The 25,050-nt window shown below is 40.5% G+C and overlaps 1 protein-coding gene across 1 annotated transcript in view; it reads left to right on the top strand.

Annotated features, from left to right (window-relative positions):
- CFAP61 (cilia and flagella associated protein 61) overlaps positions 1–25,050 on the top strand; it is a 125,561-nt gene that overhangs the window by 61,671 nt on the left and 38,840 nt on the right. Inside the window, exons 18-21 of the mRNA XM_076335266.1 lie at positions 8,759–8,857; positions 12,956–13,124; positions 15,159–15,333; positions 22,557–22,849. Coding sequence (XP_076191381.1) covers positions 8,759–8,857; positions 12,956–13,124; positions 15,159–15,333; positions 22,557–22,849 — 736 coding nt within the window. The remainder of the gene's footprint in view (positions 1–8,758; positions 8,858–12,955; positions 13,125–15,158; positions 15,334–22,556; positions 22,850–25,050) is intronic.

Genomic DNA, 25,050 nt, shown 5'->3' with positions numbered 1-25,050 from the left:
CAGTCTATAAACTGCCTATGGGTTGGTTTTGAAGCACAGAAGACTGTTCAGACTACTACAGTGGAGAAAAAAATTAGTTGGCTTGTTAGGTTGTGATCCTTCCCTCTAGTGATTACTGTAGATTTGATTCCTGTTCATATGTATATATGTATGTTCTCTAATGGGCAGAGTGAGGGTTGTGACAAATGAAGATCACTGTTTGAAGGTACTTGCTTGTTTTTTCTGAATGCTTGATGAGCTGAAATTTTAAGGTTCCTTTTCTGGATTGCTGTGATTACCCTTCACATCCCAGGAAGGAGACGAGTCTGAATGCAGTTTACATTGAAATGAGAGTTGGGAGTATGTAAGATATAGTAATGAGATGGTGAATCTTTACTGCATGCTGTGTTACCTAGATTTGCCAAACTTCTAATGCGAGTTGGTTAGGTTAGATGGAGTTCCACGGTGCTGTAGCTCAATTGCTTCCAGTACCCACGTTACCACACTGCATTGTGGTGTGAATTGTAACACATCATGTTGTTTGGTTTGTTTCCCTAAGAGTGTGGTGGTCGGTAGCAGCTCTGCATTAATCAGGCATAATTTCAGTTTCATGTGAGCTACAGGACGTGGGCCATTTGGGAAGGAGCTGTTGAAGTATCATGTTGCCCTGGTGAAGAGATGGGCATTACATGGCTTTGTGGTGCTGCACCTCTCAGAGCTGTTTTGCGTTAAGGGATGCAATATCAGCAAGGCAGCTGTGCTCATCAGGCTGCCAGGGCTGGAGGTGCTGCGAGGCCCAGATCTGCAGCTGCTACATGCAGATGTTTGAGATCAGGAATTTTGGCCCAGCTGACTCCTCCACCAGCCATGTCCCTGTCCTCCTTGTGCTGCCAGCTTTCTGTCAAGAGGACATGGCACTGGGGTGGTGCCTCAGAACATGCAACTTTTATGAGTATCTTCTCTTTCTGCGTGCTCTTGCTGTCAGGAGGAGAATGTATGGTCCTTGGCCATAAGCTAGGACAAAACCGTTGGTACAAATCTCAAGTCTTTCAAATTCAAGGGAAGTCTGTCTTTTGACATCCGTGGGCTTTTCTAGGGTGCATGCTTTTTCATCTCTGTGAAGGCAGCTTTGCCAAATCTGCACCAAGCAACATCACAGAGTCAGAATATTAATCTCCTCTGCAATAATACGGAAAATTGGAGTCTGGTAAGTAGACAGCCATAAACACACCCCACACCCCCCCCCCCCTTAGTTTTAACATGGGTGGTTGGCCAATAATATTAAAAATGTCCTATTAACAAGCTGGAATTTGCACTGTATGTTATTCACTGAAACATTCACAGAGGAGCAGACAAAACAACAAAATTTCAACCACACTCTAGTTTTACTGCCCAATTTATGGTATCTTTATTTGTGGAAATGGTGTTGATGTCTCTCAATTGTGATTTTGAATCTGCCAGGTGATTAGATTTAAACAGCTAGAGACTGTAACTACCAAGGCCATCATCAGATATCCCTCATTTTCTGTCTAGAAAAATAATTGCCCTGTTTTATACTTTGAACAGGATGAAATGCTGAAACATTTATGGAATGGAAATCGAAATTTTAGTAAGGAAATGCTCTCGCTAAAGCAGTGGTTGGATGGTACTTTCATTTGGTCAAATTCAAAGCCAACTTACATTTGGGATGGTAGTGCTAATCTTGTAAACTTTGTAGCTATGGATGTTCCCACATAAGTATATGGATGTGTCTGATTCAGCTATGTATTTTGTATGGGCCAAGGAAAGAGCTCTTTAGATTTTCCTGTTCTGTCACGTAACAATTCATACCGTAAGGACTTTGCCATGCTGATTTTAATAAGCTAGATCCTGGAAACATCACAGATCTTGAGTGAATACTATAGTTTTTGAAAGAGCCTCCTAAAAAATCTGTAGCTGGGTTGTCAGATGAGTCATAATTAGGTTTGTACTTTGCAACAAAAAATCAGTTTATGCTCGCAGTGTTTCTCAGAGCAGAATGTTAAGGCAGTTCACATTTGAGCCTGAAGTGATATTACACTAAAGGAGTAAATAGGCAAATATGTAAATAAGCAAGTACTTAAGACTTAGTTTTAAGTTGTGTTAGAAGTTTTCTCTTAAATGCTGTACTCCAGCGTTTGTATGTTACATGTGTTAATTGATATGCATGTTCAAAGCCTGGTATACACCTTGCAAGTACTGTCAAGATGCAAAGTCAAAGAGACTTCTGAGAAGAAACCTTAATGAGAGGTGGTTAAGGGAGGGAGAAGAGCTTAGTGGTAAAATGGCAAAGGTCAATATGGGTTGAGAAGCAAAGTGTGGAAAAGAATTAGACTAACAAAGGAAAAAAGACTCAACTGAATTACAGTAAAGAGCCACAATCACTAGAAAAGAATGGTGCAAAAAAGAATAGGGAAAGCAGAGTTGACATAGGTGAGGAAAGCAAAAACAGTTGCTGGGAAATGAGAGGTGGTTAGAAGGGATAAAAGCAGTGACAGCGACGGAAGGGTGGCTGAGTTGTTTCAGAAAAATGAGTTATGATATGGATGGGAGTTTGAAAGAAGAAGCTGGAAAAATACATGTTTGGTAACGTTCAGGGAGAAATCAAGATCGTGGGGTGATGTAAAACGTGATGTAAAAAAAAGAAATTAATAAAAGAATTGAAATGCAGCAGAGTAAGAGTTGCTAATGTTTTTAATTATATTGTCTAGGAAAAGGGTCAGCACAGAGGACAAAAGAGAGACAAGCATTAAAATTACAAGATGGAAGGGAATGTAGGACTAACTGCTTAAAGGAAAAAAAGTGAGAGGACTAATTGATCTACCCTAGCAGGAGAGTAAAAATTTAACTGCAGAGGAACAGCTTTTGAGATGGGTTGTTGAAGTGTTGACCGCTACAGGGGAGGGACGCCACATGAGCTAGGGTCAGAGAGGGGACGCAGGTTTTAGTGAGAGCAAAGAAGGAAGCAGAAAATACTTGTTGAACAAAAGGAGGTAAAGTGACAATTCCAGGGGCAACAGAAGCTTTGCAAAAATAAGCCTATCTTAAACATGAAAAAACCCCCAACTATTTGTGATTGATGTCCTTATCCAGTTCAAGTAGATATAAATTGGCACCTAACAAATATGGGCCAGAAGTTAGAGAGAATTATCACTGTGGAAAAGAGAGCATCTTCCAGTAGGCATAGTGGGGGCAAAAAATGTAGTTATCTTCAAAATGGTGTTTGTAAAGTTTATGGAAAGTTTGTGGGGTTTGGTGGGGTTTTTTTTGGTCTTGTGATAGTGGGCACTAGACTTCCACACCAAGGAGGTGCCTCCAAATCCTGCGTAGAATCAAACCATCAAGTTCAAAGTTTGGAGAGAGACCCAATGAGGAAGAGCTGCCAGCTGGGGAGAGAGGAACACTCGCAGCATCCTTGAAGGGTGTTAGTCAAAGGTCAAAGTAAACATTACTTAGTTTTTTAATGGATTCTTGCTAAGATGTCAAAAGTGGTGATAGCAGTGGCTTTCATGTCCTGGGCTTTATAGGCTGCTCTTCTTTGGAATACAGCATCTGATAAAATTAATCACCAGTAAACCTGGTGGGAAGTTTCTGAAAAAACAGTACTTCAATAAAAAGCACTGTTCTATCAAAAAGTAAGTTTTTGAAGGGAGAATGTTGTTTTGATATCAGGAGGAAGTAATTGGGACATGACGAAATATTTTGCTGAGGTGTCATTTAAAAAAAGCGGCTCTTTTGCTTTTTAAAGAAATTACATCTTGAATTTTTTTTAAATCAAAATCAGATTTTAATCTCTGTTCTGAACAATTTAGAAGAGTGTTTTCTGAAATTAAAAAGGATGGTGAATTTCATCAGTGTTGTGGCCTATCTTGGAATGGAAATAGTTGTGTTCTGGGAAGAAAAAGATGTGAATTCTCCCACTGAAGTAAGCAACTGACTTATCTATCCCCTGGTGTCAAAAGTGGCAGTCAAATTACATGTGAGCTACTGACAATTAGACTCACTTATCTTTTTATTTCAGTTGGTGGTGTCCTTGATACATCTATCGCTGGTCTTGGGAGGAAGAGTCATCATGGGCGCAGTTTATAGGACAAACGAATATATGGAAAACCCCTTTCTTGACCCTTGCATTGAAAAGTGTCCCAGTAAAGACTTTATTGTTATCCCTTCTTTCATTGAGCAAATTCATTCACAATCTTAACACTTTTTCCTAAGGTTGATCCAATGGAGAACTGGCTTATCTTTGTTTACTCGTAATTAAAGAGGGATAACTTCTAGATGGACATCTGTTGGTCAGCAGTTAAGCTGAAATCCTGTTCTGAGGTGTGTAATTGATGCACTTACATAAGGTTCTTGAGAACAGACACTTTTGGTAATTGTTGATACAAACAATAAACCCTTTCTGCTGCTTCTGTTACTGACTCTTACTAAAAGCTTAATAACCAAGTGTTGTCGGATCAGTTGCAGAGCCTTCGTACTACTAGAATGGCATCATGCAGCATCATACAGGGAAACAGTTTTGCTATGTTTTCACATATCTTCGTACTTGATTTTGTGTTGATTCTTACTTGTCCGAGTCAAATACAGCTGCCCAGAGAGTGGGAGGAAGTGGAGAGAAGGGTAAAGGCTTTTACAGCTCTGCCAGCGAAAGCAATGGGCTTTGTCCAAGCAAACAAAAGCAATTTAGTATAGTGGCAAAATGAAAACACGTTACTCGTAAAGATTACTCAAAGAAAGTCTGTAGCGCTAAGTAACATATTTATCCTTTAGTGAAAATATGAATGGGTGGGGTTTTCTGTGTTATTATTAATATTAGCAACTTTTGTTAAGATGAGCATTTCTATTTGTAGTTTTGTGTAGAGCTGGAAAATTTGTTAGAAAATCTTTTCCTTTTGGAGAAGTCTATTCTCCAAGTCACGTTCCGATTACTTTGTTCTTGAAATGTTCGGGGTGCTGATCTTTCCTTAAAAAAAAAAAAAAAAAAAGTCCTACTTCGGATAAATTGTTACACTGTTTGGGAAGAGGAGAGCTACTGTCTATATCCGCCTTTTACAGTGAGACTTATACTTGGGCACTTTGAGTTTCTGTGCCTTGAACACCAGGTTATTGCCTGCTGGGCCTCCTTTTTTATCGTCATCTCTCATTCTGGGCTCCTTCCTCTCCACAAAATTCTTAAGGTTCCTTTTTTTGTTGCAGAACAGAGATTTCTCTAATTTCAAAGTTTCATTAATGTAAGAATTTATCGCATCTAAGTTTTCAGCATCTAGTGCTGAAAACAGACTATTTGTTACCATTTTTAGAACGATCTAGAGCTGCCATTTTTACAAGTGCTCTCGTGCAGCAGAGTTGAGGATACAGTATAATTAGGACTTTACTTTTGGATGGGTTATAATTCCAGATACTAAAGTTATTGTTTAAAGATTATGCGTACAGGAGAATAGTGCACATAGTTACTAATTTTGGTAGCCAGATAAAGCATTATCTTCTGTCACCTTTTTTAATTTTAGTTTTTATAAATGACTGGAAAAATGAAAAAAAAAAAAAAGCATGATGCTTTGTTTCAAATAAATTGAAATGCTTAGGTTCATGTAGACTACTTCACTTCATTTTTTGTAACAAAAGTGATTTGACTTATTTGTGATAATGAGGGGTTTAATGAAAGCAATTCATTAAATCATTTGTTCAGGCAGTTTCCACCATCTAAGCCTCCATCATTACACCACACACAAGAAAAAAAAAACCAACGTAGCAAGACATCAGGCAAAAAATCCAGAAAAACTAGCAAGGAATATTCTAACAGATTCACAAATGCCAGAATATATATAATAATGTACTAAAACTTTTTTTGTTTGTTCCTTTGATTATGCTCACAGTAAATTGGCAATCCTATTTTATTTCAAGGACAAGGATGTTTAGGCTTTTTTTTTGTAGCTGTCCTCTAGAACTGTGCAATGAAACCCAATACCTTTTACTTATTTCCCTAGATACTCTAATCCCTCCCTGCTTTACCAGTATCTTTGAGCTGTTCTTCCCTTTGTATCCACAGCAACATGAATCCCTGCTGGAATTATTTGCTTCTAAAATGCAGGTGCACTTGTTTAATGTTGCATTGGTTCAGGCTCTTAACTTGAAGACTTTTTCACCAAATGGGAACCTCTGCTTTTACCCTACTTCATATTAGGCATATTAGAAGCCTGTAAGATGTTCACTCTCCTAACGTACACTACCTGTTTCTCAGAGCCTTTGTGGTTTTTCAGTTATTAAGAGCTTTTAGGCAGCAGTGAGGAATCAAAAGCCATAACAAATAAACCATCCTTTTGTTAGCCTAGAAATAATACTACTACGTAGAGGAAAGAGGAGAATGATACAGAGTGTGGTAATGTGTGTAACAGTCACTGGTCAAAATACTCAAACCTGTTATCTCCCTGTAACTCTGTGTGCCAGTGCCTGACAGTAGCCGTGGCTAAGCACTGACAGTTTGCCTGTAGTTTTCAGGCTTGTATTTAAGTGCCTGTTTATATATTTAAAATCCTAAGGTTAGGCATACCAGCTACAGTTCTGAAATCAAGATTTTGTAATACAATATACTAGGTTTTTTTACTCATTTTATTTAAAGATTCTGATAATTTTCACAAATGCCAGCCTGTGCTTAAACACTTAACAAATTTTGATTCTTAGCTGAAGAGGAATTTTACCTCTGTTTGAAAATGTGACCGTTATTTGCGGGAAATCGTGCACGGAGCTCTGCAGCTCCTTGGACCCGGGAGGGCAGTGTGCCCACACTCTGAGCACGGGGCAGTGCCAGGTACCAGCCTCTGGGTCTCTTCAGTTCTGTCTCCAACATCAGCGTGCTTTTTTGATAGCTTTATTCCAGTTTTCTTTGTGCCTTGATTTTTCTCAATGTAAAATGGGAATCAAAGATATGACTCATTTCATCACAGTATTCTAAGGAGATGCTAATCAACATTTTGATGCCTACAAGATTAATGAATGGGAAACATGAATTAATGTTTGGGGCATATGGGAATGCCATGGGAGCGCTGAGGTAGAAGTAAATCATTAGTTAGTAAATCGTACTGAGTGAAAGGTCTGAATTGAAGCCTCACGCTCAATGGGGAAGAACTGAACAAATACCATATGACTATGGAAATACTGGATGACTGTGTATGGACTAAATAGAGGTAGGGCATCTGCAGAAGAAAATAGTATGTGACCAGATCAATAAAGTGCATCATAGTGCAGTCATGCAAAAGAGGCATACTAATGTTGCCTAGGACCTTCATTCTGCCATTTTTCTGATGCTTGCTTGCAACATTTTAATCCTAAATATTGTTAATGTAATTTAAACTTAATGTTATTATAGCACCTGGATTTGGAGACCTATTGGCAAGAGGCCATGCAGCATGTACAGAGATGATTTCAGCTCTAAGCTGAAAAGAAACTTCATTGCTATGAGGTCAGGCAGGATAGGAGAATGTCTAGGATGTTTATGTACTGTTGTAGTAATTTTCCTCATAATTACATGTAAACTAAATGCCAAGCAGTCATACTATTTAGGTGTGTAAAGTTACTGTAATTGTTCACATTTGCACCCCACTAGGAGTGCTCCATGAGTGCAGATGGCATTCTGTACACTTTAAATTCAGCTTAATGTATTGGGCTAACTCTCATTTACATGAAGACCACTTTGTATCACTCAGCCAGCATAATGTGGCCATAAATGAAGAGCAAATTCTATTTACACCCACCTCTGCAGAGTGACCTTAATTTAAATGAGAATCAGGCCCATAATCTCTATAAATATATGCACTCTGTTACATTAAGGTTATTTATTACATTGCACTCGGCCTGAGTATGCATGGAGATTTACCATAGATAATCCATAATCCAGAATTAAACTATTAATATGCATTTTGAGAGGGGCAGCCATAACCTTGAAATTCCTTGGTTTAAGTATGACCTTTAACTTTGTTTGAATATATTTTTTAAACGTATGAATAACAAATTAACATTGGTTGATAAAAAACATTCTGATTCCTTTGTACCATTTGCATCAATCCATACTTAACTTACAGAAAGCCTTGAAGATTAGAAGGCTTAATCACTCATAATATTTATTTGTTTTTAAATGTCAGATCACATTTATTTCAACATACTGTCAGTCTTGTTCCCCCCCCACACGCTGGCGTTAATGAAACTACGGTGGAAAGTATTCTTCTTTTTGTGTCCGAAGACACATGTATCTTAGCAAAATGACAAAACACTTTGTACCTGGCCTGTGTAAAGGAATTACTTTCTGTATCCTCCTGAATATGGAATTAAAATCTATACTGTTCCTTTGATACGCCCTCTTAATTTCAGTAGACCTGTTGCGGGAAGCAGACAAATTACCAGTTGTCAGGAATCCTTTTTTCCTTTCCTGCAGCTTACAGAAGGTGAGCTATGAACAGGAAGGGTGTTTGAGCAAAGACTCAGTAGTCTTACAATGCCTTTTGTAGTCATGGAAGGTAAGTCCTGCCTTGAGGTCTTAGGAGCAGAGCTTGTTAGTTACACGATATAGTCTAAATATCTCTGTCAGGACTGAGACAATATTGTGCTGGATGCTGTACAGCTCGAAAGTCATAGTGATGGTCTGGGAAGCTAAGCTGTTAACACTGTGTATAACCCTACATTGAAATGCACTCGCATTATGCCTGTACCAAACGGAGCCTCATCAAACTTACACTGGTTGAACTGTGGCATTTTGTTTTTCTTTCTACAGTCCGCGTCTGAAGTTCAACAATCTGACCTTGATTTCAATTCACGGCCTTCCAGGAAAAGACCTGCCGGGCTCCAAACATAGAAGATTTTTAATTAACAGGTTTGATTTAATATCTAAACACTTCCATAGCTTCAAAGGGAAACATAACACTTTGTAATTCTTTGTGAACTTGTCCTAAATTTTAGATAGATACATAGACAGATAGCCTCGAAATGATCCAATCTGTCTATACAACATGCTTTCACCTGTGAAATGAGTTGAATGTAATTACTACTAGGGAAATATTGCTAAAGCAGTAACTTCAGGACAGCAATCCATTGTATTATACCAGGACACTAGTCTCTGTTTTCCAAGACTTTTTAGATTGTTTAGATCTCCAGGTTAAAGAAAAATGACAAAAGATGTATCCTTGCTTTTTAAATATTATTTAGTTTTTAACTTCCATGAGTTTTGTTCCAAATAACGCTGAACAAAAGAATGTATAAAAATTAATATTAGCAATGTGACCAGCGATCTACTTACAGCAGCCACGTGGTGAGAGGCAGACCCCACTGATGATAATGGAAATTTTGCTGAGTATACGGGGGAAAAATTAGGATTATTGCTGTTGATAAATTTGGAAGAACTGTGCCGCATCAATTCTGCTGCTTGTGAACTATTTGTGTGCCAGTCTCTGGACTGTGGAAGTCTCTCTCCAGTCCCAGCCACAGTGCTGTCCCTTGTGCGTACCTCCCCTGGGCTGGCAGAGCCATGGGTCTGGTGCAAAACAGCTGGAGGGAAGATTGCGAAAGATAGCTATGCTTGTGTCTAGTGAGTGGTCAAACATTTCACGAGTTTTCTTGTTTGCCGACAAGTAAAATATCTTCCATTTAGTAGGATAAAATCTTACCTCATTAAAATTCACAGAATGTAATTCTCACTTAAATTTAGTATATTTGTTTTGATGGTTTTATTTTGGAATAGTGACTAGGAATCCTCACTGTAGACAGGAACATGACTGTTCTGGACGTTGAGAAGCATAGAATTAAAATGAATCAGTTATTTTGAATAGCTGGGGAATGAACTCAGTATAATTTATTTAGATTTGACATGTGACTCTTTGGAACCTGCACATTGTTTTTTACCAAATCTTTTACTCAGTAAGCGGCAATGCACTAAAGGGCCAGCTCTTTAAATGACAAAACAACTCAATGTCTGCTCACTGAACCTTAAAAATGAAATCTCTACAAAGATAAGAAAATGGTGTGATGTGAACCTGTTTAAAACCACCTTATCTTGTTTGGAATTTTGCCCTGTCAAGGAATTTTTTATAAGTAGTTACCTGATTTTATTTTTTTTTTAATTGTAGAAAGGGGTGTGTGTAAGTACAAATCAAGTAAATGAAGGGATTATATGCTCACATAAATGCATGTACTCTTTTTCCCAAGTATACTGTAAAAAAGAGTTGTAATAACAAAACATCCTTCCTGACGGAAAGTTGCAGTTCATAGCTGCCTCACCAGAATTAGCTGTTAAAATTTGAAAGCAGATTAAGGGTGAAAATTGAACTCTGCAGGGTATGATTTTTGAAAGCATCCCTGTGATTTTGTAGTGTCAGTCTCCTGGGAGCTGTGCACCTCAATTATAAAGGTGCTTTTGAAAACCCTCATCTGTCCTTGATGTCCATTTTATTTATAGATTTCTGCATTATTACAGTTTAGAATTGTCAGTGGTTTTCTTCCCTTATTTATTTGCCTCGGGTATTTGTGAGTACAGGGGATGCAGAGCACCTCAGAAAGCCTGATCATTCGGTTCCAAAATTCTTCGGGTCATGAAAGCAACTTTATTTGTTTCTGTGGCATCCTGTATGACAATTTTGGAAACTCAGTAACAACAATTAATGTGTAGCAATCAACTCTGTTTTAGAATGTATATTCTGGTACTAATGGCAAAATAACAGCTGTTAGTGCTGAGTCTCTTTCCGGCGTTCTCTGCAGCAGTCACTGGTATAATATAAAGGCATCAAATGCTTGAACATGAGCTGAGTCCCCTTCTATTTAATCACATTACATTTAGTCCTGTGGAAGAAAGTGGAATATTTTTCATCACTCAGTATCAACAGAAAGTACAGTTCTTAAGCCTCTGAATGGCCATGAGCTTTATTTGGTAGGTGGAATATTTTTTCTGCAGTGACTTCAGATCACAGACTGGGTGAAGCCCAGGATTTCTTTATTGGCCATTCCCATCTTGTTTCATAGGCATGATGTGCTAGCAGGGGTGAGACTCAGCTTCCTTTTACACAAGATGTGCAAGTTCCGTCTTCTTGCCACGTCACTCTGATCTCATAAACCAGACATCTGAGTAACACCAGCCATTCATCTTTTTTGCTTGTTTAAAACCTGTTGCATTCTTTTTCACTAGAACCTGCGGATTCATCCCTCTACAAAGCTATAAATGGGTTTGGGATTAGCATTAATCTTCAGTTCTACTGAAAGAACCTAATTTTACAGAATTTTGCCTGGTTTAAGTTGTCAGTATCAGCAAGGTATTGAGTTGAGTCTAGCTGGATTTACAGAATGGCCAGCAATGTACTGTGTATTTTCATAATGGGCTATTGCAAGGCTCAGTGGTGTTCAAGAGTCATAACAGACCTCATTGAAAATGTTATCTCTCTGGTCCTCCATGCATTTTATGATGATATGTCTATTGTACATCTGTATTGAAGTATTTCATCTTCAGGAATCTTTGTCTTTCCAGAAGTCTATTAAGCAGAGAGGGTAGTACAAATGCAATAATAAATAAGTATCCTGGTATTTGCTTAGTTGGGCAGGGTGGGGGCATACTCCGAGTCATAAAAGACCTTTGGAAATAATTCTAATTTTCATTACTGAGGCATTAAAAGAGGTTTTGTTCCATTTGGATTTTGCTTCAAAATTGGCTTTTCAAATAGCAGCTTCCAGATCTTCGATACTTCCATCATACATAGGGATATATATCATACTTTACACTGAAAACAGGCTGTAACACCACTGAAATTTAAGAGCTGCAAAAGTAAACCTTGCCTGAGATTTTCAAAATCGACAAGTGATTTTATGTTCCTTAGTTTTTTGGTACTGATACTGAATTAACACTGCCAGAGCATGGCGCTCAGAATGTGCGCACCATACACACCCTGAAAATCAGATTTCGATTGAGGTATCTCACTTGGACAACACTTAGTCCATAAGATGTTCAGGGACAAAAAGCCCCGGAAACCGTAACTACTATATGGAACAAGGCTCTGCTTAAAACAGACAAACTTTTATATTGTTTGTTATGTAGCACTGAAGGTAATTGCTTTGAAATTATAAAAGTTGCTTCCCCATTTTCATTAAGAATAAATTGTTCAGCTACAAATTAATGAAGATTAATATTTTTCACATCTGCACTGTTTGTGTCTCTTTCTCTCATTTACCTGCTAATTTTGTTTTCTTTTGGATAGCTTATGTGATAATTTCTCCTCTATTCCTGTTAATATTCAGCTCATCTTGCAGGGGAATTCAGTTGCGTCTTAGAGACTTTCAAAAGTTTGGGGGCAGGGGGTCAGTTTAGTATGTTTTCAGAATTTTTCATTCTTGCATGTTGGAAAAGTTCATTTGGAAAGGGGTCACCAAGAGAAAATTTGAGATCTCTGCTTTTTACTTCTAGCTCTGACAACTGTTTTCCTAGCTTTCTATTTATTTTTAAACTTTTCGGACTAATACTTTGGAACATGGATGTTAAATGCCAATGGTGCCTTCATTGCATTTGTGTCTCACCATAGCTACTACTGGTGAAGTTGAATACCAAATGAAGCAAAAGTGGAAAAAGACTTAATAAGGCAGTCTTGTATAGGAGAAAGTATTAGGCTGTTAAAATATTTTCTTTGCAGGTGCAAAAGTCTCCTCCTTGCATCAGCCTGCAAAGAAAAAGTAGAGTAAAGCATATATTTCTGACTTTGTTTTTAAATTATGTGGTTTTATGGCCCAATGCTGGGCAGGATTGTTTGGTTTTCGCAGAAAGTTGTCAATTTGTAACTGAGTATTTCATAATGTCTAATCTTTTACTATAGACTGCCGTAAACTCACAGTGAGAGAACAGACTTGAACCACTAGGGGACTTCGGCTAACTCACCAGATGTCTAATTAATGCCTGCTGTCAGCTGCTGAAATGTCACTTACAGATATTCTTTCTTCACAGCCACTGTTTTAATGATGAAGATTATGCACAGATGTCACTTTGTTCCTGGGTTAACGTTGTGGTTGGTAAAATGACTGGCATAAATCGTGCTGCCAAATATGTAGTTGTTTCCAAGGAGAAAAAAGTACCATATGACTACCTTGTTCTCTGTACGGGACAGAAATACCAGGTAAGGTTGTGTGCAGAGTGAAAAACATAATAATATATTAAATTTTTACAGCGAATAGTGTTTCCATGATTAGCAAAGCAGTAGAGTAGTCCTTAGCAAGTGTATAACCAGAAGGTTTGCAGCCCTTCAGTGTAGCAGGTTGTACTATTTCGGTGCAGCTATAGAATTTGGAGGAGATGAGAGGTTTTACAAAGTTTTCTGCCAGCGATGTCACTGCTTAGTGTCAGATATTAAGCAAAGCTGCCAGTATTTTTGCCACCATGACCATTAAACCTGCTGAAGAGTAGGCCCAATTGACATGTGGCCCCAGCCACAGGAGAGTTAACTCCAGCTGGTCTAACACCATTTGACCTAGTTTTGGCAATGGAGAGAATTCCGTATCAAATTAATTACTCATCTCACATGATGACCATGCCTAGGCACGTACATGGTGCTGTATGTTACTGTAGCACACAGTTAAGTTTCCAGTGAGATTGAAGCAGACTCTTAGTTATGTGTGAAATGTGGAATCGAGCTCATCTCCAGCCCTACAGGCTCAGCTTCGACTCGGACATCCCGGGCAGGGTTCGTTCTTTCTTGTGTATCATCATGTAGCCTTCAAACTAAGTAAACCAAATGGCCATCTTTTATATAGCCCCGTTGCCTGCAGTGATTTTGCCTTACTGATTGGTTTTGGATAGGAATCACGAGCAAGGTATTTTGCCTTTAAAATCAGGAGATCAAACTGAGCATGTGTCTACAGGTTTTTACAGTGCCGATCACCATAAGTCACAAACGTGAATGTGAGGTATGTTCAGCCCCACAGTGAAATCTGGACTGCACATGTGCAACAGATTTGTGGAGCAAGAAAGCCCCAGTTTTTCTGTAAACACTTTTCTGAGTAGAGCCATACTTTATACAACACTCCATATTCACTGTTCAACAGGGATGAAACAAAAGTTGATGTATGGTCTGAATGACTTTAAGTGCTCCTAGAAAAAGAAGTTTGGAGGTAACTCAGACTTGCAAAATAAGTTATGGGAAGTAACTACACTGGAGGAGAAAGAAAGATAAAGAAAGCAAGGGGAAACTCGGGTTTTATCTGCCTTCAAGAAGAAAACCTAACGTCATCTATTCTCACTTTTAAGCTCTACAAAAAATGGGAAGGAATTATTTTTATCATCTGGTTTCTGTTTTGTTACACAGAGCTGTAGTCCATCCTTTTTATAAGTTGTCCCTTATTTGGTAAGCAGTCAAATTAATGCCTAGTAAAACATTATTCACTATGATTAAGAGGATTTACTTGTTGGGTAAGTAAGATCTTTTGATGTCATGCCTGTTTTTATATGACCGAATAGTATTTCAGTTGATCCAATTGGCAGTGAGAACATTGTTCAGGACATTAATCACTGCTGCTGTAGGAGTCATAGATGAGATTCTCTTTTTTGCTCTGTATAATTCAGATTGAATTTGTTACTGTAAAGTAGCATTATACAATTAACACTTACTGAATGCTGGCTTTTTAACCATCAAGCAGGTTTTGGTCCCTTTCTCTGGGACAAAATCTCTCTTATTTTAGAAAGTTGATTTTTGCTGACAAAAGATGGAGGCAGTCTTGCTGCACAAAGAATTTTCAAGTGTCATTTAAAGGTATATGTTATTCAAATAACTGCAGTGATCCTTCAACTGTGTATTTATGCATTTCTGCTGTTTGCTGTGAAGTCCCTTTCATTTACGTTTTGCCTGTATTGTTATTCACTTGTTCTGGCACTGCTCTTTAAAATGGTCATCCATATCCCATAGGAAATATGGAATACATACACATGCATGTGTACCTCTTTGTGTGTTTGTACTCAGACTAGTATGAATCTATTTTCTCTGTGGCCACTGATGTATGTGTTTGCTACTGCTGAATATTAAGAAGGCTTAGAATGTACAAGAATAGCAACCCTTAGGTAGTCAAATGGCTTGTGTCATTGTTTTTTAAAATCTTTCTTAACGGTTCTCCAAGATATATGCCATGTATTCATTCACTCATTTGTTCATTTCTTCCAGGTCCTGTCTCCCACTGGAGCAGATATCAGTAAACTCCCAACTAACAGAGAAGCCGTAAGTAAGTGGCCACAAAGATACACAGGGAAAGTCCCTTGCAATCACTTTACTCTCAATGACGATCAGGACTGCTTAAAGGCAATGCACTGGCTGAAGGAAAACCTTGTCAACTCCGAAGGTAAGGGTTTTTGTTAACACGTGCACATTTACAGAAATGTTTTCTAGGCTTATTGTTTCCTTAATTCCATGGTATAATTGGTGCCTGATTAATTCTAACAAAGTCTTTCATCTGCTGTGCTTTGTTTTCCAGATTAATTTACAATTTGTTGTCATTTTTGATACCCAGCATATTTAGCTAGGAAAGAAAGGCTTGAGATAGATTAATTATCTATAATTATTATATAAACCAAAATGAGTCCCAAATGCAAATCTGGCTGGAGTCATTAATTAGCCAATTAAATAATAATTTAATTAGTGGATGTGTTTTTCTGTTGTATAGGAAAAATATCTAGATTTGAGGCGTAACACAAAGAAAACAGGTCTAAACTAGGAAGTGGGTTTTTTCAGTGTCTGTCATCTTTGTATTTGATTACATCAGTTACAGATTTTCACACAGAACTGCAGGCTCCCAGTATTTTCTTTTTAACCCTTAAAATCACACATTTGTGCAGATGTCCACCATACCTGTATTTCCTCAGCCTGTTCATGCATGCATTGTTCTTACATTCATTAGTTCATTCACTGAATGCGTATGCTGTTGAAAATACCTGGAATCATCCAGGCTTCGGAGTTGAACTTTCAACTACAGAAAAAGAGACCAAGCAGTAAATGAATTCATGTGATGTCAGTTCCGTGTGCCGGATCTGAGTTGGGACAGAGTTCAGAGCAGGAAAGTTGTCTTTGTGGAAAGTTCCTGTCGACTGAGTGCAACAACAGGAGTTTCCTAAAGATGTAGTTTACCTGGCTTGTTCGTAGAGAACATAATGAAAATTGGTAGTTATTTGATGTGGTCTACAAGGTTCATGTCCTGCTTGGCAGACCTTTAGGGAAGTTCTTAAGACACTGGAAGTTTCTTTATCATCCTCCAAGTCTGGCTGTGATCAGGACAGGAGACAATATGTTTCTGCTCACATTTTCCTCAAACAGCTTCCTGGCCTCAGGCATGTAAATAGAGCCTCTTCAGCAGGTCCCACTCCACCTGTTTTCCAGCTGATACCAGCCCCTGCCCGCACAGTTTTACCTGGTGTCCAGCTGATATGCACAGTTGCATTTGCATAAACAGATGAGGTTGTTAGTTTTCCCTGTTTGCTACTGCTAGTCTTTCATGTAAATCCGTGCGTGCCCAGTCCTGGAATGTGCTCCAGTACACCTGCACAGAAATGCTGCCCGAGAGCTAGCTGCTGCTGGCTGGGATGCAAGGTGCCCAGGAGGATCGCTCTTCAGGCGAACAGCAGTCTTACAGCACCTCATGTGCTTTGGGATGAATGCACCTTTACTATTATTATTAATACTAAATTAATATTATATTAATCATCATTTCATTATTGCTGCTGATTTTTGTTGCGGTGTAAAGCTGGATATCTTAATTAGGCACTATCCCGTCTTCAGTTATAAGCTAAATCCACAACTCCTGATGAGGCCGGTCTGGAAGGACTTCTGGAGATGTGGTCTGTGGGAGAGGTGATGCCTCCCCCTTTCTCCCCACCCTGCCTCTGGCTCCAGTTCCCTTTCATTGCTCTTCCCACTTCATGTTCTCTGCTGCTGCAGATGTAAGCTATAAAGAGTGCCCAGCTGGAGAAGTCTTTCTCCACCTATCTCTGTTTCTGTTCTACCTCACCCTGCTTCTTTTTCCACCTATATTTCTTATGAATGTTGTTCTTTCAGACTTGATCATAGCTGCATTCAAGATCCCTACTCTTTCTGAAAATGAGTCCACATTTCAGCCCCTAACCTATTCTGGAGACAGTCTAATAGGTGATGGGCTCACAGAGGTGCAGAGGCAAGGCTCCTGTGGAGTTCAGCAATTGATTTGGATGTCTGTCAGCTCTCTGCAGGCCATGCTACCACTCAACTGGGATGACCAAAGTTTTATGTTTGTGTTTACTTTTCATCTCTGAAATTCTCCAGATCCTAGTTTTGCCTTCAATAGATAGTAATATTACACTTCAGTTATTTCACCTCATCAAAACTGTATTGTTTGTCAAATTCCTACTAACCTGCTTTAAACATGTTAGAATTCAAAATGTTAAAAAGTAGGATTTGCTTATGCTTAAAGAAAATGAAGTGTCAAGTAAAACTATATATGCCGGTTATTGTAGCTGCACAGAAATAGACATTTCATCCTCCCACTTCAGATACAATAATAATTATTCTCAGCTTATACTCGGTCTTTTCTCCACACAACTTTCTTCTATTTGTGCTCCTCTTATTCAGCCATTTGCTACGTTTATCAAAAGTAGCCTAGAGCCTGCTGTGCCGAGCCCCATTCTCCTGGCTCAGCCGCTGGATGAGCCCCGCCAGGGTCCCACGTAGCCAGCCTGGGGGCTCGGGCAGGGAGCAGCTCCCACCGGCACCCAGTGTGGCAAATGCATGGAGCTACCCGGCTGGGGGAGAAAAGCCCCGGACGAGGGAGGGCAAATGCACCTTCAAGACCACCTGTAGTTCTAGAGGTTTTTTAAAGAAAAGTGTTAATCACTGAGCTTCACAATGTGAGTCTTATTAGCCTAATTGGATGAAATCTTCATTTGGTGGCACTGATTTTGAAGCAGCTTTTAATTAAGAGGTAAGGTAGGGTTTTTAATTGCTTTTCTTCCCTCTGTGAGCACTGGGTACCACTTCGTTCTGGATGGTATCAGTGGATGCTTTTTTGCGGGTTGTCAGTAGAGCAGGATCAGCCTGGTAGCGTGTGCTGGCAGGAGGCGTTGTGTGCACACCGTGGTGGAAGCAACAGTGCTCCCGGCAGTGACTGTGCCACCAAGGACGGGCAGCAGCATGGTTGCTGCAGCCTTCCTCCCCGGGCTCCTCCTTGCCTCAGGCGAGGAGAGGTGATGGGAGAAGCTGGCCGGCACTCAGCAGCAGGTGTTGCTTGAGGAGCCTGTGGGAGAAGCAATGAGCCACGTCTGCTGCTGCCAGCTCCTCGGCCGGCTGCAGCGTGGTCCCCCAAGCTGGGGCCGGAGGCCTTTGCCCCTGGCCGGTTGTGCTGGTGGCTCTGGAAGGGCCTCCTGCTGCCGAGGGCCCGGGAGCAGGGCGAGCACCAGCCCCAACAGCTGCTGCTGCGGCTTCTCTGATGAAACCCAGCCGCCTAATGCATGTAACCTATTATAACTGTAATTGTGACTAATTGAAATTCATCTCCTATTAGCTCTGCACTTTCCATGAAAATAAAAAGTAGGATGGGAGTAAAGTAAGGAACAAAACTGCTTTAATGGCCCAAAATGGAGCAATTATTTTTTCTCTTTACCTAAACATAGTTTACTGCCTTATTAAAAGCGTGTTTGTAGGAATACTATCGCATTAAAATTCCAGTGCATGAATCACCAACCGAAGCCACTGATGCTTTAGCTAATACTGGTTCTCTCCTTTAGCTTTTGCAAACTAAAAAGATTCAGGTCATGCTAGGGTCACTGAAATCTTGTGCTTCCACTTGTGGAAAATGAATGAGCCTGCTCTGCCACAGAACGCTGACATTCTAGTAATAAATGATAAAACTACTCTAACGGTCTTTATTTATGGCTGCTTTTTTCCATGGAAGATTATTATGTTTACTCACAGATAGATACATTTTCATGTAGTTAAATAATAAAAGCATCCTGAGGAACTGCTATCTGTCTGGTGAACATAATTTCAGTCCATAATGAATATCTGTAGTTCCTAGACTACTAGCACTGTAATCTAAAAAGCCACTAATATTGTAATAAGCAGAAACCGTAAATTGTTGATTTACAGGAGGTCAGTAAAAGAGCATTGCTTTCCTTGATCTAATGTAGTTGTATTTAATATTACCATATAAAACAGAATTTTAATTTTCCTTGAGAAATGCAGGGCTTGAATCTGATCTTGTATATACAAAAATGCCAACATATAATGCAATAACCGAACTTCCCTCCAAAGAGGCTGCTTCTGCCAAATGCTGAGGAACTCTCAGTTGCCCAGACTTGCTTGCCTTAGGGTCAGAATAAAACTTTGCTAGGCTATGCCTTTGGTAAGCACTTCTCATTCCCCTTTCCCAGCCACAGCGTCTTCTTCAGCTGCTTATGTTTTTTACCCCTTGCTAATTGAAAATGTGTAAATGTAATGTACGGCTGTCAGCATCCATGTACCAAGTTCTTACATGCACTATTAGCACATTAGATTACTAAAAATGAATATATCCAAGTTTGTATTTCACCACTAGTGCTGCTTGTTTACTTCTTGCATTACACCCTGCTGCAGCAGTGAAAAAAATGGATCAGTCTTATGTTTTCCTTCTTTTTTGGCGCTCTCATGAGGACAGTACTGCCTACAGATAGGCGTCCTGGCAGGCATGAGCAACGGAAAGGGTTCTTCTTGCCTGGAGAGTCAGCTTGGCAATGTACACGTTGGATGGAATTCCCATTATCACACATTATACATATTCGGTATTATATTTATGAAAGCAGTAAGATCTCTTTCTTCTCATGATTTCAGATGAATACATTTGCAGGTAAAATTGTTCTGTCCCTCTGGTCATTGATGTGAACAGTAAAAATATGCTTTTCATCATTTCTGAGCATGTATAATCATGGGGCAATTCTTTTCTCTGGCGGTTATGAAAAGATATGTTTATTTGGCAGCTACAAGTAGCCAAACTGATACAGACAAATAAAATAACCTTGAAGTCAAAGGGGAATAATAGAACATCTGTTAACAATTTTTATCATTAATATTCTTGGGAGCTAGGGCTTTGTGAATGCTCTGTTTAGTATTGCTCTGTGTCTCATGCAGTAAAACATGGTCCCAGTGAAATTAGTTTAGTCTATGAAATAATAAAATTTAGGTTGTAGGGGATGCTATCACTTGTAGTGAGACATAAATGCCAATGCCGAGATAAACATGCAAGTTAGTTGCATGAGGCACTCTCTTACCTGCTCATCACTGCTTACTGCAGTGCTGTGTAGGAAAACAAATGCTGACAAAGTCAAGATCAAGCCAGTTATGTAGGAAAGTCAGCTGTTTGTCCAAATTCTGATTGCAGTTACTGCTATGTAGTCTGTGGGGAGCCAGTGCCAGCTGCTGTTTATGTCAATTAAAGGCCATTCCTGAAACACCTCATATGTTTCAACACTGATTTTTCTTTAGTACATTCCACCCTATGCTTTTCCTTCAATGCCAGACTACAAGTTATTTTCATAGAGCTCATAGAGAACCTTCTGCCATATCATCAGTCTTCTCATACGAGGCCCTATATCCTCTGTATTATCCCTCAGCTTCAGTCTGAGACTGGACAAGCCTGGGATGGCCTGGGATCTGTGCACTGGCTTTCTTCTGGTTTACACACATTACCTGGAAAAGCGACACTTGGGAGCTGTTAGCTTTTCTGCAATTTCCTTTCTCCCAGGGCCATGCTGGAGTGTATGATGTTCTCTATTGCAAGGATGTTTACAAGATAGTTTGTGTAGGTATGGCTCAGTTATTTCCTATTTCTGCCAGGGATTTACTGAGAAAGCAATAAATGCACCTGCTGACCAGCAGCGCTGCCCAGGTATGGGACATTAAATGCACTGGGAGCATGCATTTGATGCATCCTTGTGCTGACAGATCAGATTCTTGGCATACTGAAACACCTATCAGACTTAACGTGTAGGAGCTGATGTCTTACTGAAGGTCTGTCAAAATCCACAGGTTGGGTGTTCCTCCATCTACGTTGGCCTTGCAGCTCGAGCTAGTTGCTGGGGCGGTTGAAAACAACACAGATGCAGAGCTGGTGGTTGTGTGCATGCTTACTGCTGCATGCATGGAGGAGCCTGCAAGCCTGGACTCGATCCTCCTTTGCTTGGGCAGGAGCTTGGCTGTGGCCCTCGTAGCAAAGGGTCCTTAGTCACTGGGAAAGGAGTTCCCAGTCTGTCCTATGAGAGCTGTGCCATTTTGCATGGATTACTTGAAGGCTTAGTGGATCACGAAGCAGAAAAAAGGTTCCTATTCCAAGCAGGGAGACAGAGGGAACAGGGAGGAGAGGAGCACGTTTCAGTCCCTGCTCAGAGGAACGTTTATGTGTTTTATATTAAACCATCCTTAGATAAAACACACAGATGCTCTGATACATCCCAGCTCTGCCTCCCTCTTTGCTAGGAGGGCTTTAGCCATTAGGCTGGAGAGTCACATTATGCTCACACAGAACCTGCTTTCTTCGAATCCTCACGTATTTGCTCTCAGCTTTAACTATGCAGTTTGAAGTGGCACTGTTTCAGTAAGAGAATTTGCAAGATCCTACCATATAGCCTGCAGCTTTGTAGCTAAGGGCACTCCCCTGGGAGGTGGGAGATGTGGGTTTGAATCAGGGCTCCCTTCACCCAGTGGGTGGAAAGATGGAGCTGGCTTCAATAGTGGTTTCTGCTTTAGTGACAATGCACTGCAAAAGGAGCAGCAATATCCAAACGCCGTTTCATACCAGCTGATCAGAAATGTCTGTCTCAAGCTTGCTGATTTCTAGGCAGTGTGCAAGGACAGAGGCTGGCTGGTTTGGAGTATGTACTTGAGGCATTTAGGTTTTGGGCGTTCTCCGACATGCACTGGAGGGAGGCAGCTGTCTTCAAAGAACAGTGCAGAGCTGCCAGCCGCTCCTTGTCGAGTGCATCGGCCGCCTGTGCCCCTCAGCAGGGCAGTTCGGTGAGACAAGCCAGCAGATAGTAAGCAGCAGGCAGAGGGGTACGTCTGCAGGGGCGTCTCCATTGTCTGGAGATTAGGCTTTTGCAGAAGGAAGCGGCAGCACTGGTGACCTCCCATATTGCACAATGGCTTGTTTTCTATAACTTGGTCTTTCCACAGTTTGTGGGTTTTTTTCTGCATGATGTATTTAATTTGCTCCTGTTCCCCCGCCCCAATAAGGCCTTTGAATGAGCAAAATTGAGGAGGGAGGGGAGAACAAAATAAAAACTTTTTTTTTTTTTTTTCCCCTAGAGGATTTTCAATCAAAATAATTTCAAATTATGGGGTCAGAATGAATGTCATACTTCTATTTAAGTACTTGCCTACTTTGTGGGATGTTTTGTACAGATTCTTCACTAAATTATCTTAGCTACTGTTGCTAGGTAACATTGTTTGCTTCATAGCATCAGAGAAATAAGAGGGTCAAAGAGAGCAATTTCGTGTTGTTATCATCTGAGTTATACTAATAAGGTTTTCATTGTACGTCTTAGAAATTTTTCCCCTTTTTTTTTCCTTTAGGGAACATCATTGTCTATGGGAATACAATTGACATTTACACCACGGTAGAAACCCTCTTATCTCTTGGAATTGATGGTTCTCGTGTACATCTCATACAGCCTCCACTCAGCTCAAATGTTACTTGCCTTAACAACAACGAAATGGAAAGTGCTGTTCAGGAGGCACTGTCAAAGGCTGGCGTGTCTGTTTATTATGACAGTATCCTGGCACAGTGGAACGAAGGCGACGACCCAGACCTTATCACATGTGCTGCTTTCACTACTAATACAAAACCGTTTAAATTGCAGTGTTCAGTAAGTATATGCTTTCATTGTATTTCCTTCAGTCTGTTTTTTAAGACAAAGACCAGTAAATTTAGATAGTCCCTCATTGGTTTATCTATTTTCTCATTGTCTCTAGAAGATTGAACATTCACTTGTTAGTCTAAAAGATTGTTTTTTAAAAATCCAAATAAAACCATTGTTAATGCCCTGACTGATGTGGATTAAAATGTAGTTAAGTCACCTGACTCACAAATAGTTGTTCACTGCTGAGTGACAAATACTCTTCATTCATTTCCTAAATAATTCCAGAAATCCTTTTATTATTTAAATGCATACAGTAACTCCTGTCTATAGTTATGTGCATTTGATTAAGATTTGATTAAGTCATAGTAGAAGCAAATAATATTGGATAGAGAGGCCTACTATGTAACTTAATCAAAATATATTTTAAACAGATTTTTCTCCCTCTACATTAATGACTGCATTTTTGTTCATCTATAGTATCAATAGCTAAGTAAATTATACGCACACTCACAGGTATGGCCCCACTGTGAGATTTGGGACAGGTTTTAGCCTTTCCTAATGGGCAGCATAGTTCTGTTTTTCTTTTTTGGGCTAATCCATGTGAGTGAGCACTTCTAGTAGAGTCACTTCAACACGTGCATCCATAGGAAGCCGTATGGCCCCCTCAACACACCCTGCTGCATGCACGCTTCTTTGTGCAGCAAGTCTGTTGTAATTCTGGAAAGGAAGAGTCGTGTGCCCCCCCCAGGGAGCACCCTCGGGGTCGGTGGTCCCTGCCGGCTCCCCTGCACTGGAAAGCTCTCAGTCATTGGGTTTTCCCAACCCTTTTCTTTTTAACGTATGGATAGTTAAGCCCTTCCTGATGGAGGTGAGGACCTTGCATAGCACTTTTATCCGCTAGCAGTTTCCTGACTCTGGTCCCCATATCAGTAGTGACATTCCTCCCACTCTCTCCTCATACTCTCTTCAGTTTTTCTCCTCTTTCCCTGAAATCCCTCTATTTTTATCCTTCTTCCACAGAGATCTCAATGTGGTTCTTGTTCTTGCAACTGAATATCCGTTCGCCACCTCCCCATCAGCCCCGCCTCTTTTCCCCACCACCTTGCCTGTGTGGCCTGTGCCATTCCTTCAAGACCTCCATTTCCTCATCGTTTGTTTCTCTTGCCCTTTTGTGCCCCCTGCCCTGTGCCTGTCCTTCCTCCAGCCATGGTTCTTCCCTCTCAAGGTCTCTCTTACCCAGCCTCTAAGATGAGAGACGTGCAATTACTTGTGATGTCAGGGGCTTTATATTCTCCAAAACCAGTTCAGCTGTCTTGCATGGCTCCTGTATCTCCTTTTAGCTGCCTGGGAGGATGGCTCAGAGGAGGACGGGGCTCCAGAGAGCAGCCTTCGTCAGGAAGGTAGCTGCGTTCACAAGGGAGCAGGCTGTGCAGGAATCGGCACTGCAGCAACTCTGGGCCTTTTGGGATTTGAGCCAATATCAACTGTTGATTGGCAGTTCTTGGGGGCTTAATTTGTTGAGTCCTGCAGGATAAAAACAACAGGAGAAAATCTCCTCTTTCCCTAAAGCGGCAGCCTCCCTCCCTCCCCTCCCGGGCTGACAGATGGCTCCCAGCCTGGAGGTTGCAGCCGTCCCCTCCCCTCTGGTGACACTGTCCTGCCTGTCAGCCGGCAGGACGTGGGGCTGTGTGGTCCCCTTGCCCTCACGGGCAGAGCTTCCCTGATTTTTGGATCTACTAGATGGTTAGAATTCCCCTAACTGTGCATAGTTCATTACTTGTTTTATATACGAACAAGCTCAGAGGTTCTGGCTCCTCTGCTGCTGCATCTCTGCTGTACCGCTGTTGCTAAAATTTCCAGCTCCCTTTGCTTCCCTCTGCTGTGCCTTTTCTTCCGGCTGGCTCATCCAGCCGGTCGTGAGCATCTGATGCTTGCCCTTAGTCCACAGGAAAGCTCTTTGGTGATATAACCGGGTAATACCTTTACCCAGGTCGCAACCGTGTCCTCCCTGAGGCTGACACTAAGGGAAGGACTTATTACTGATGCTGGTTTGCCCTGATGCAGCTACGTCTCGAGCTGTTCAAGATGAAGGCAGCAAGATAATGCATGCTTGTCTGATAACTTTTCACCCTTTCCTCAGCCTGTACAGTAATATTTCTGTAATGTATGGTGGGTAGCAACATTCAACTTGTTGCCTAATCATTTTA

Source organism: Aptenodytes patagonicus, chromosome 3 (assembly GCF_965638725.1).
Source record: "Aptenodytes patagonicus chromosome 3, bAptPat1.pri.cur, whole genome shotgun sequence".
Lineage (NCBI taxonomy): Eukaryota > Metazoa > Chordata > Aves > Sphenisciformes > Spheniscidae > Aptenodytes > Aptenodytes patagonicus.
Note: the sequence above shows the minus strand (reverse complement) of the source record. Positions and strands in the feature narration are given on the sequence as shown.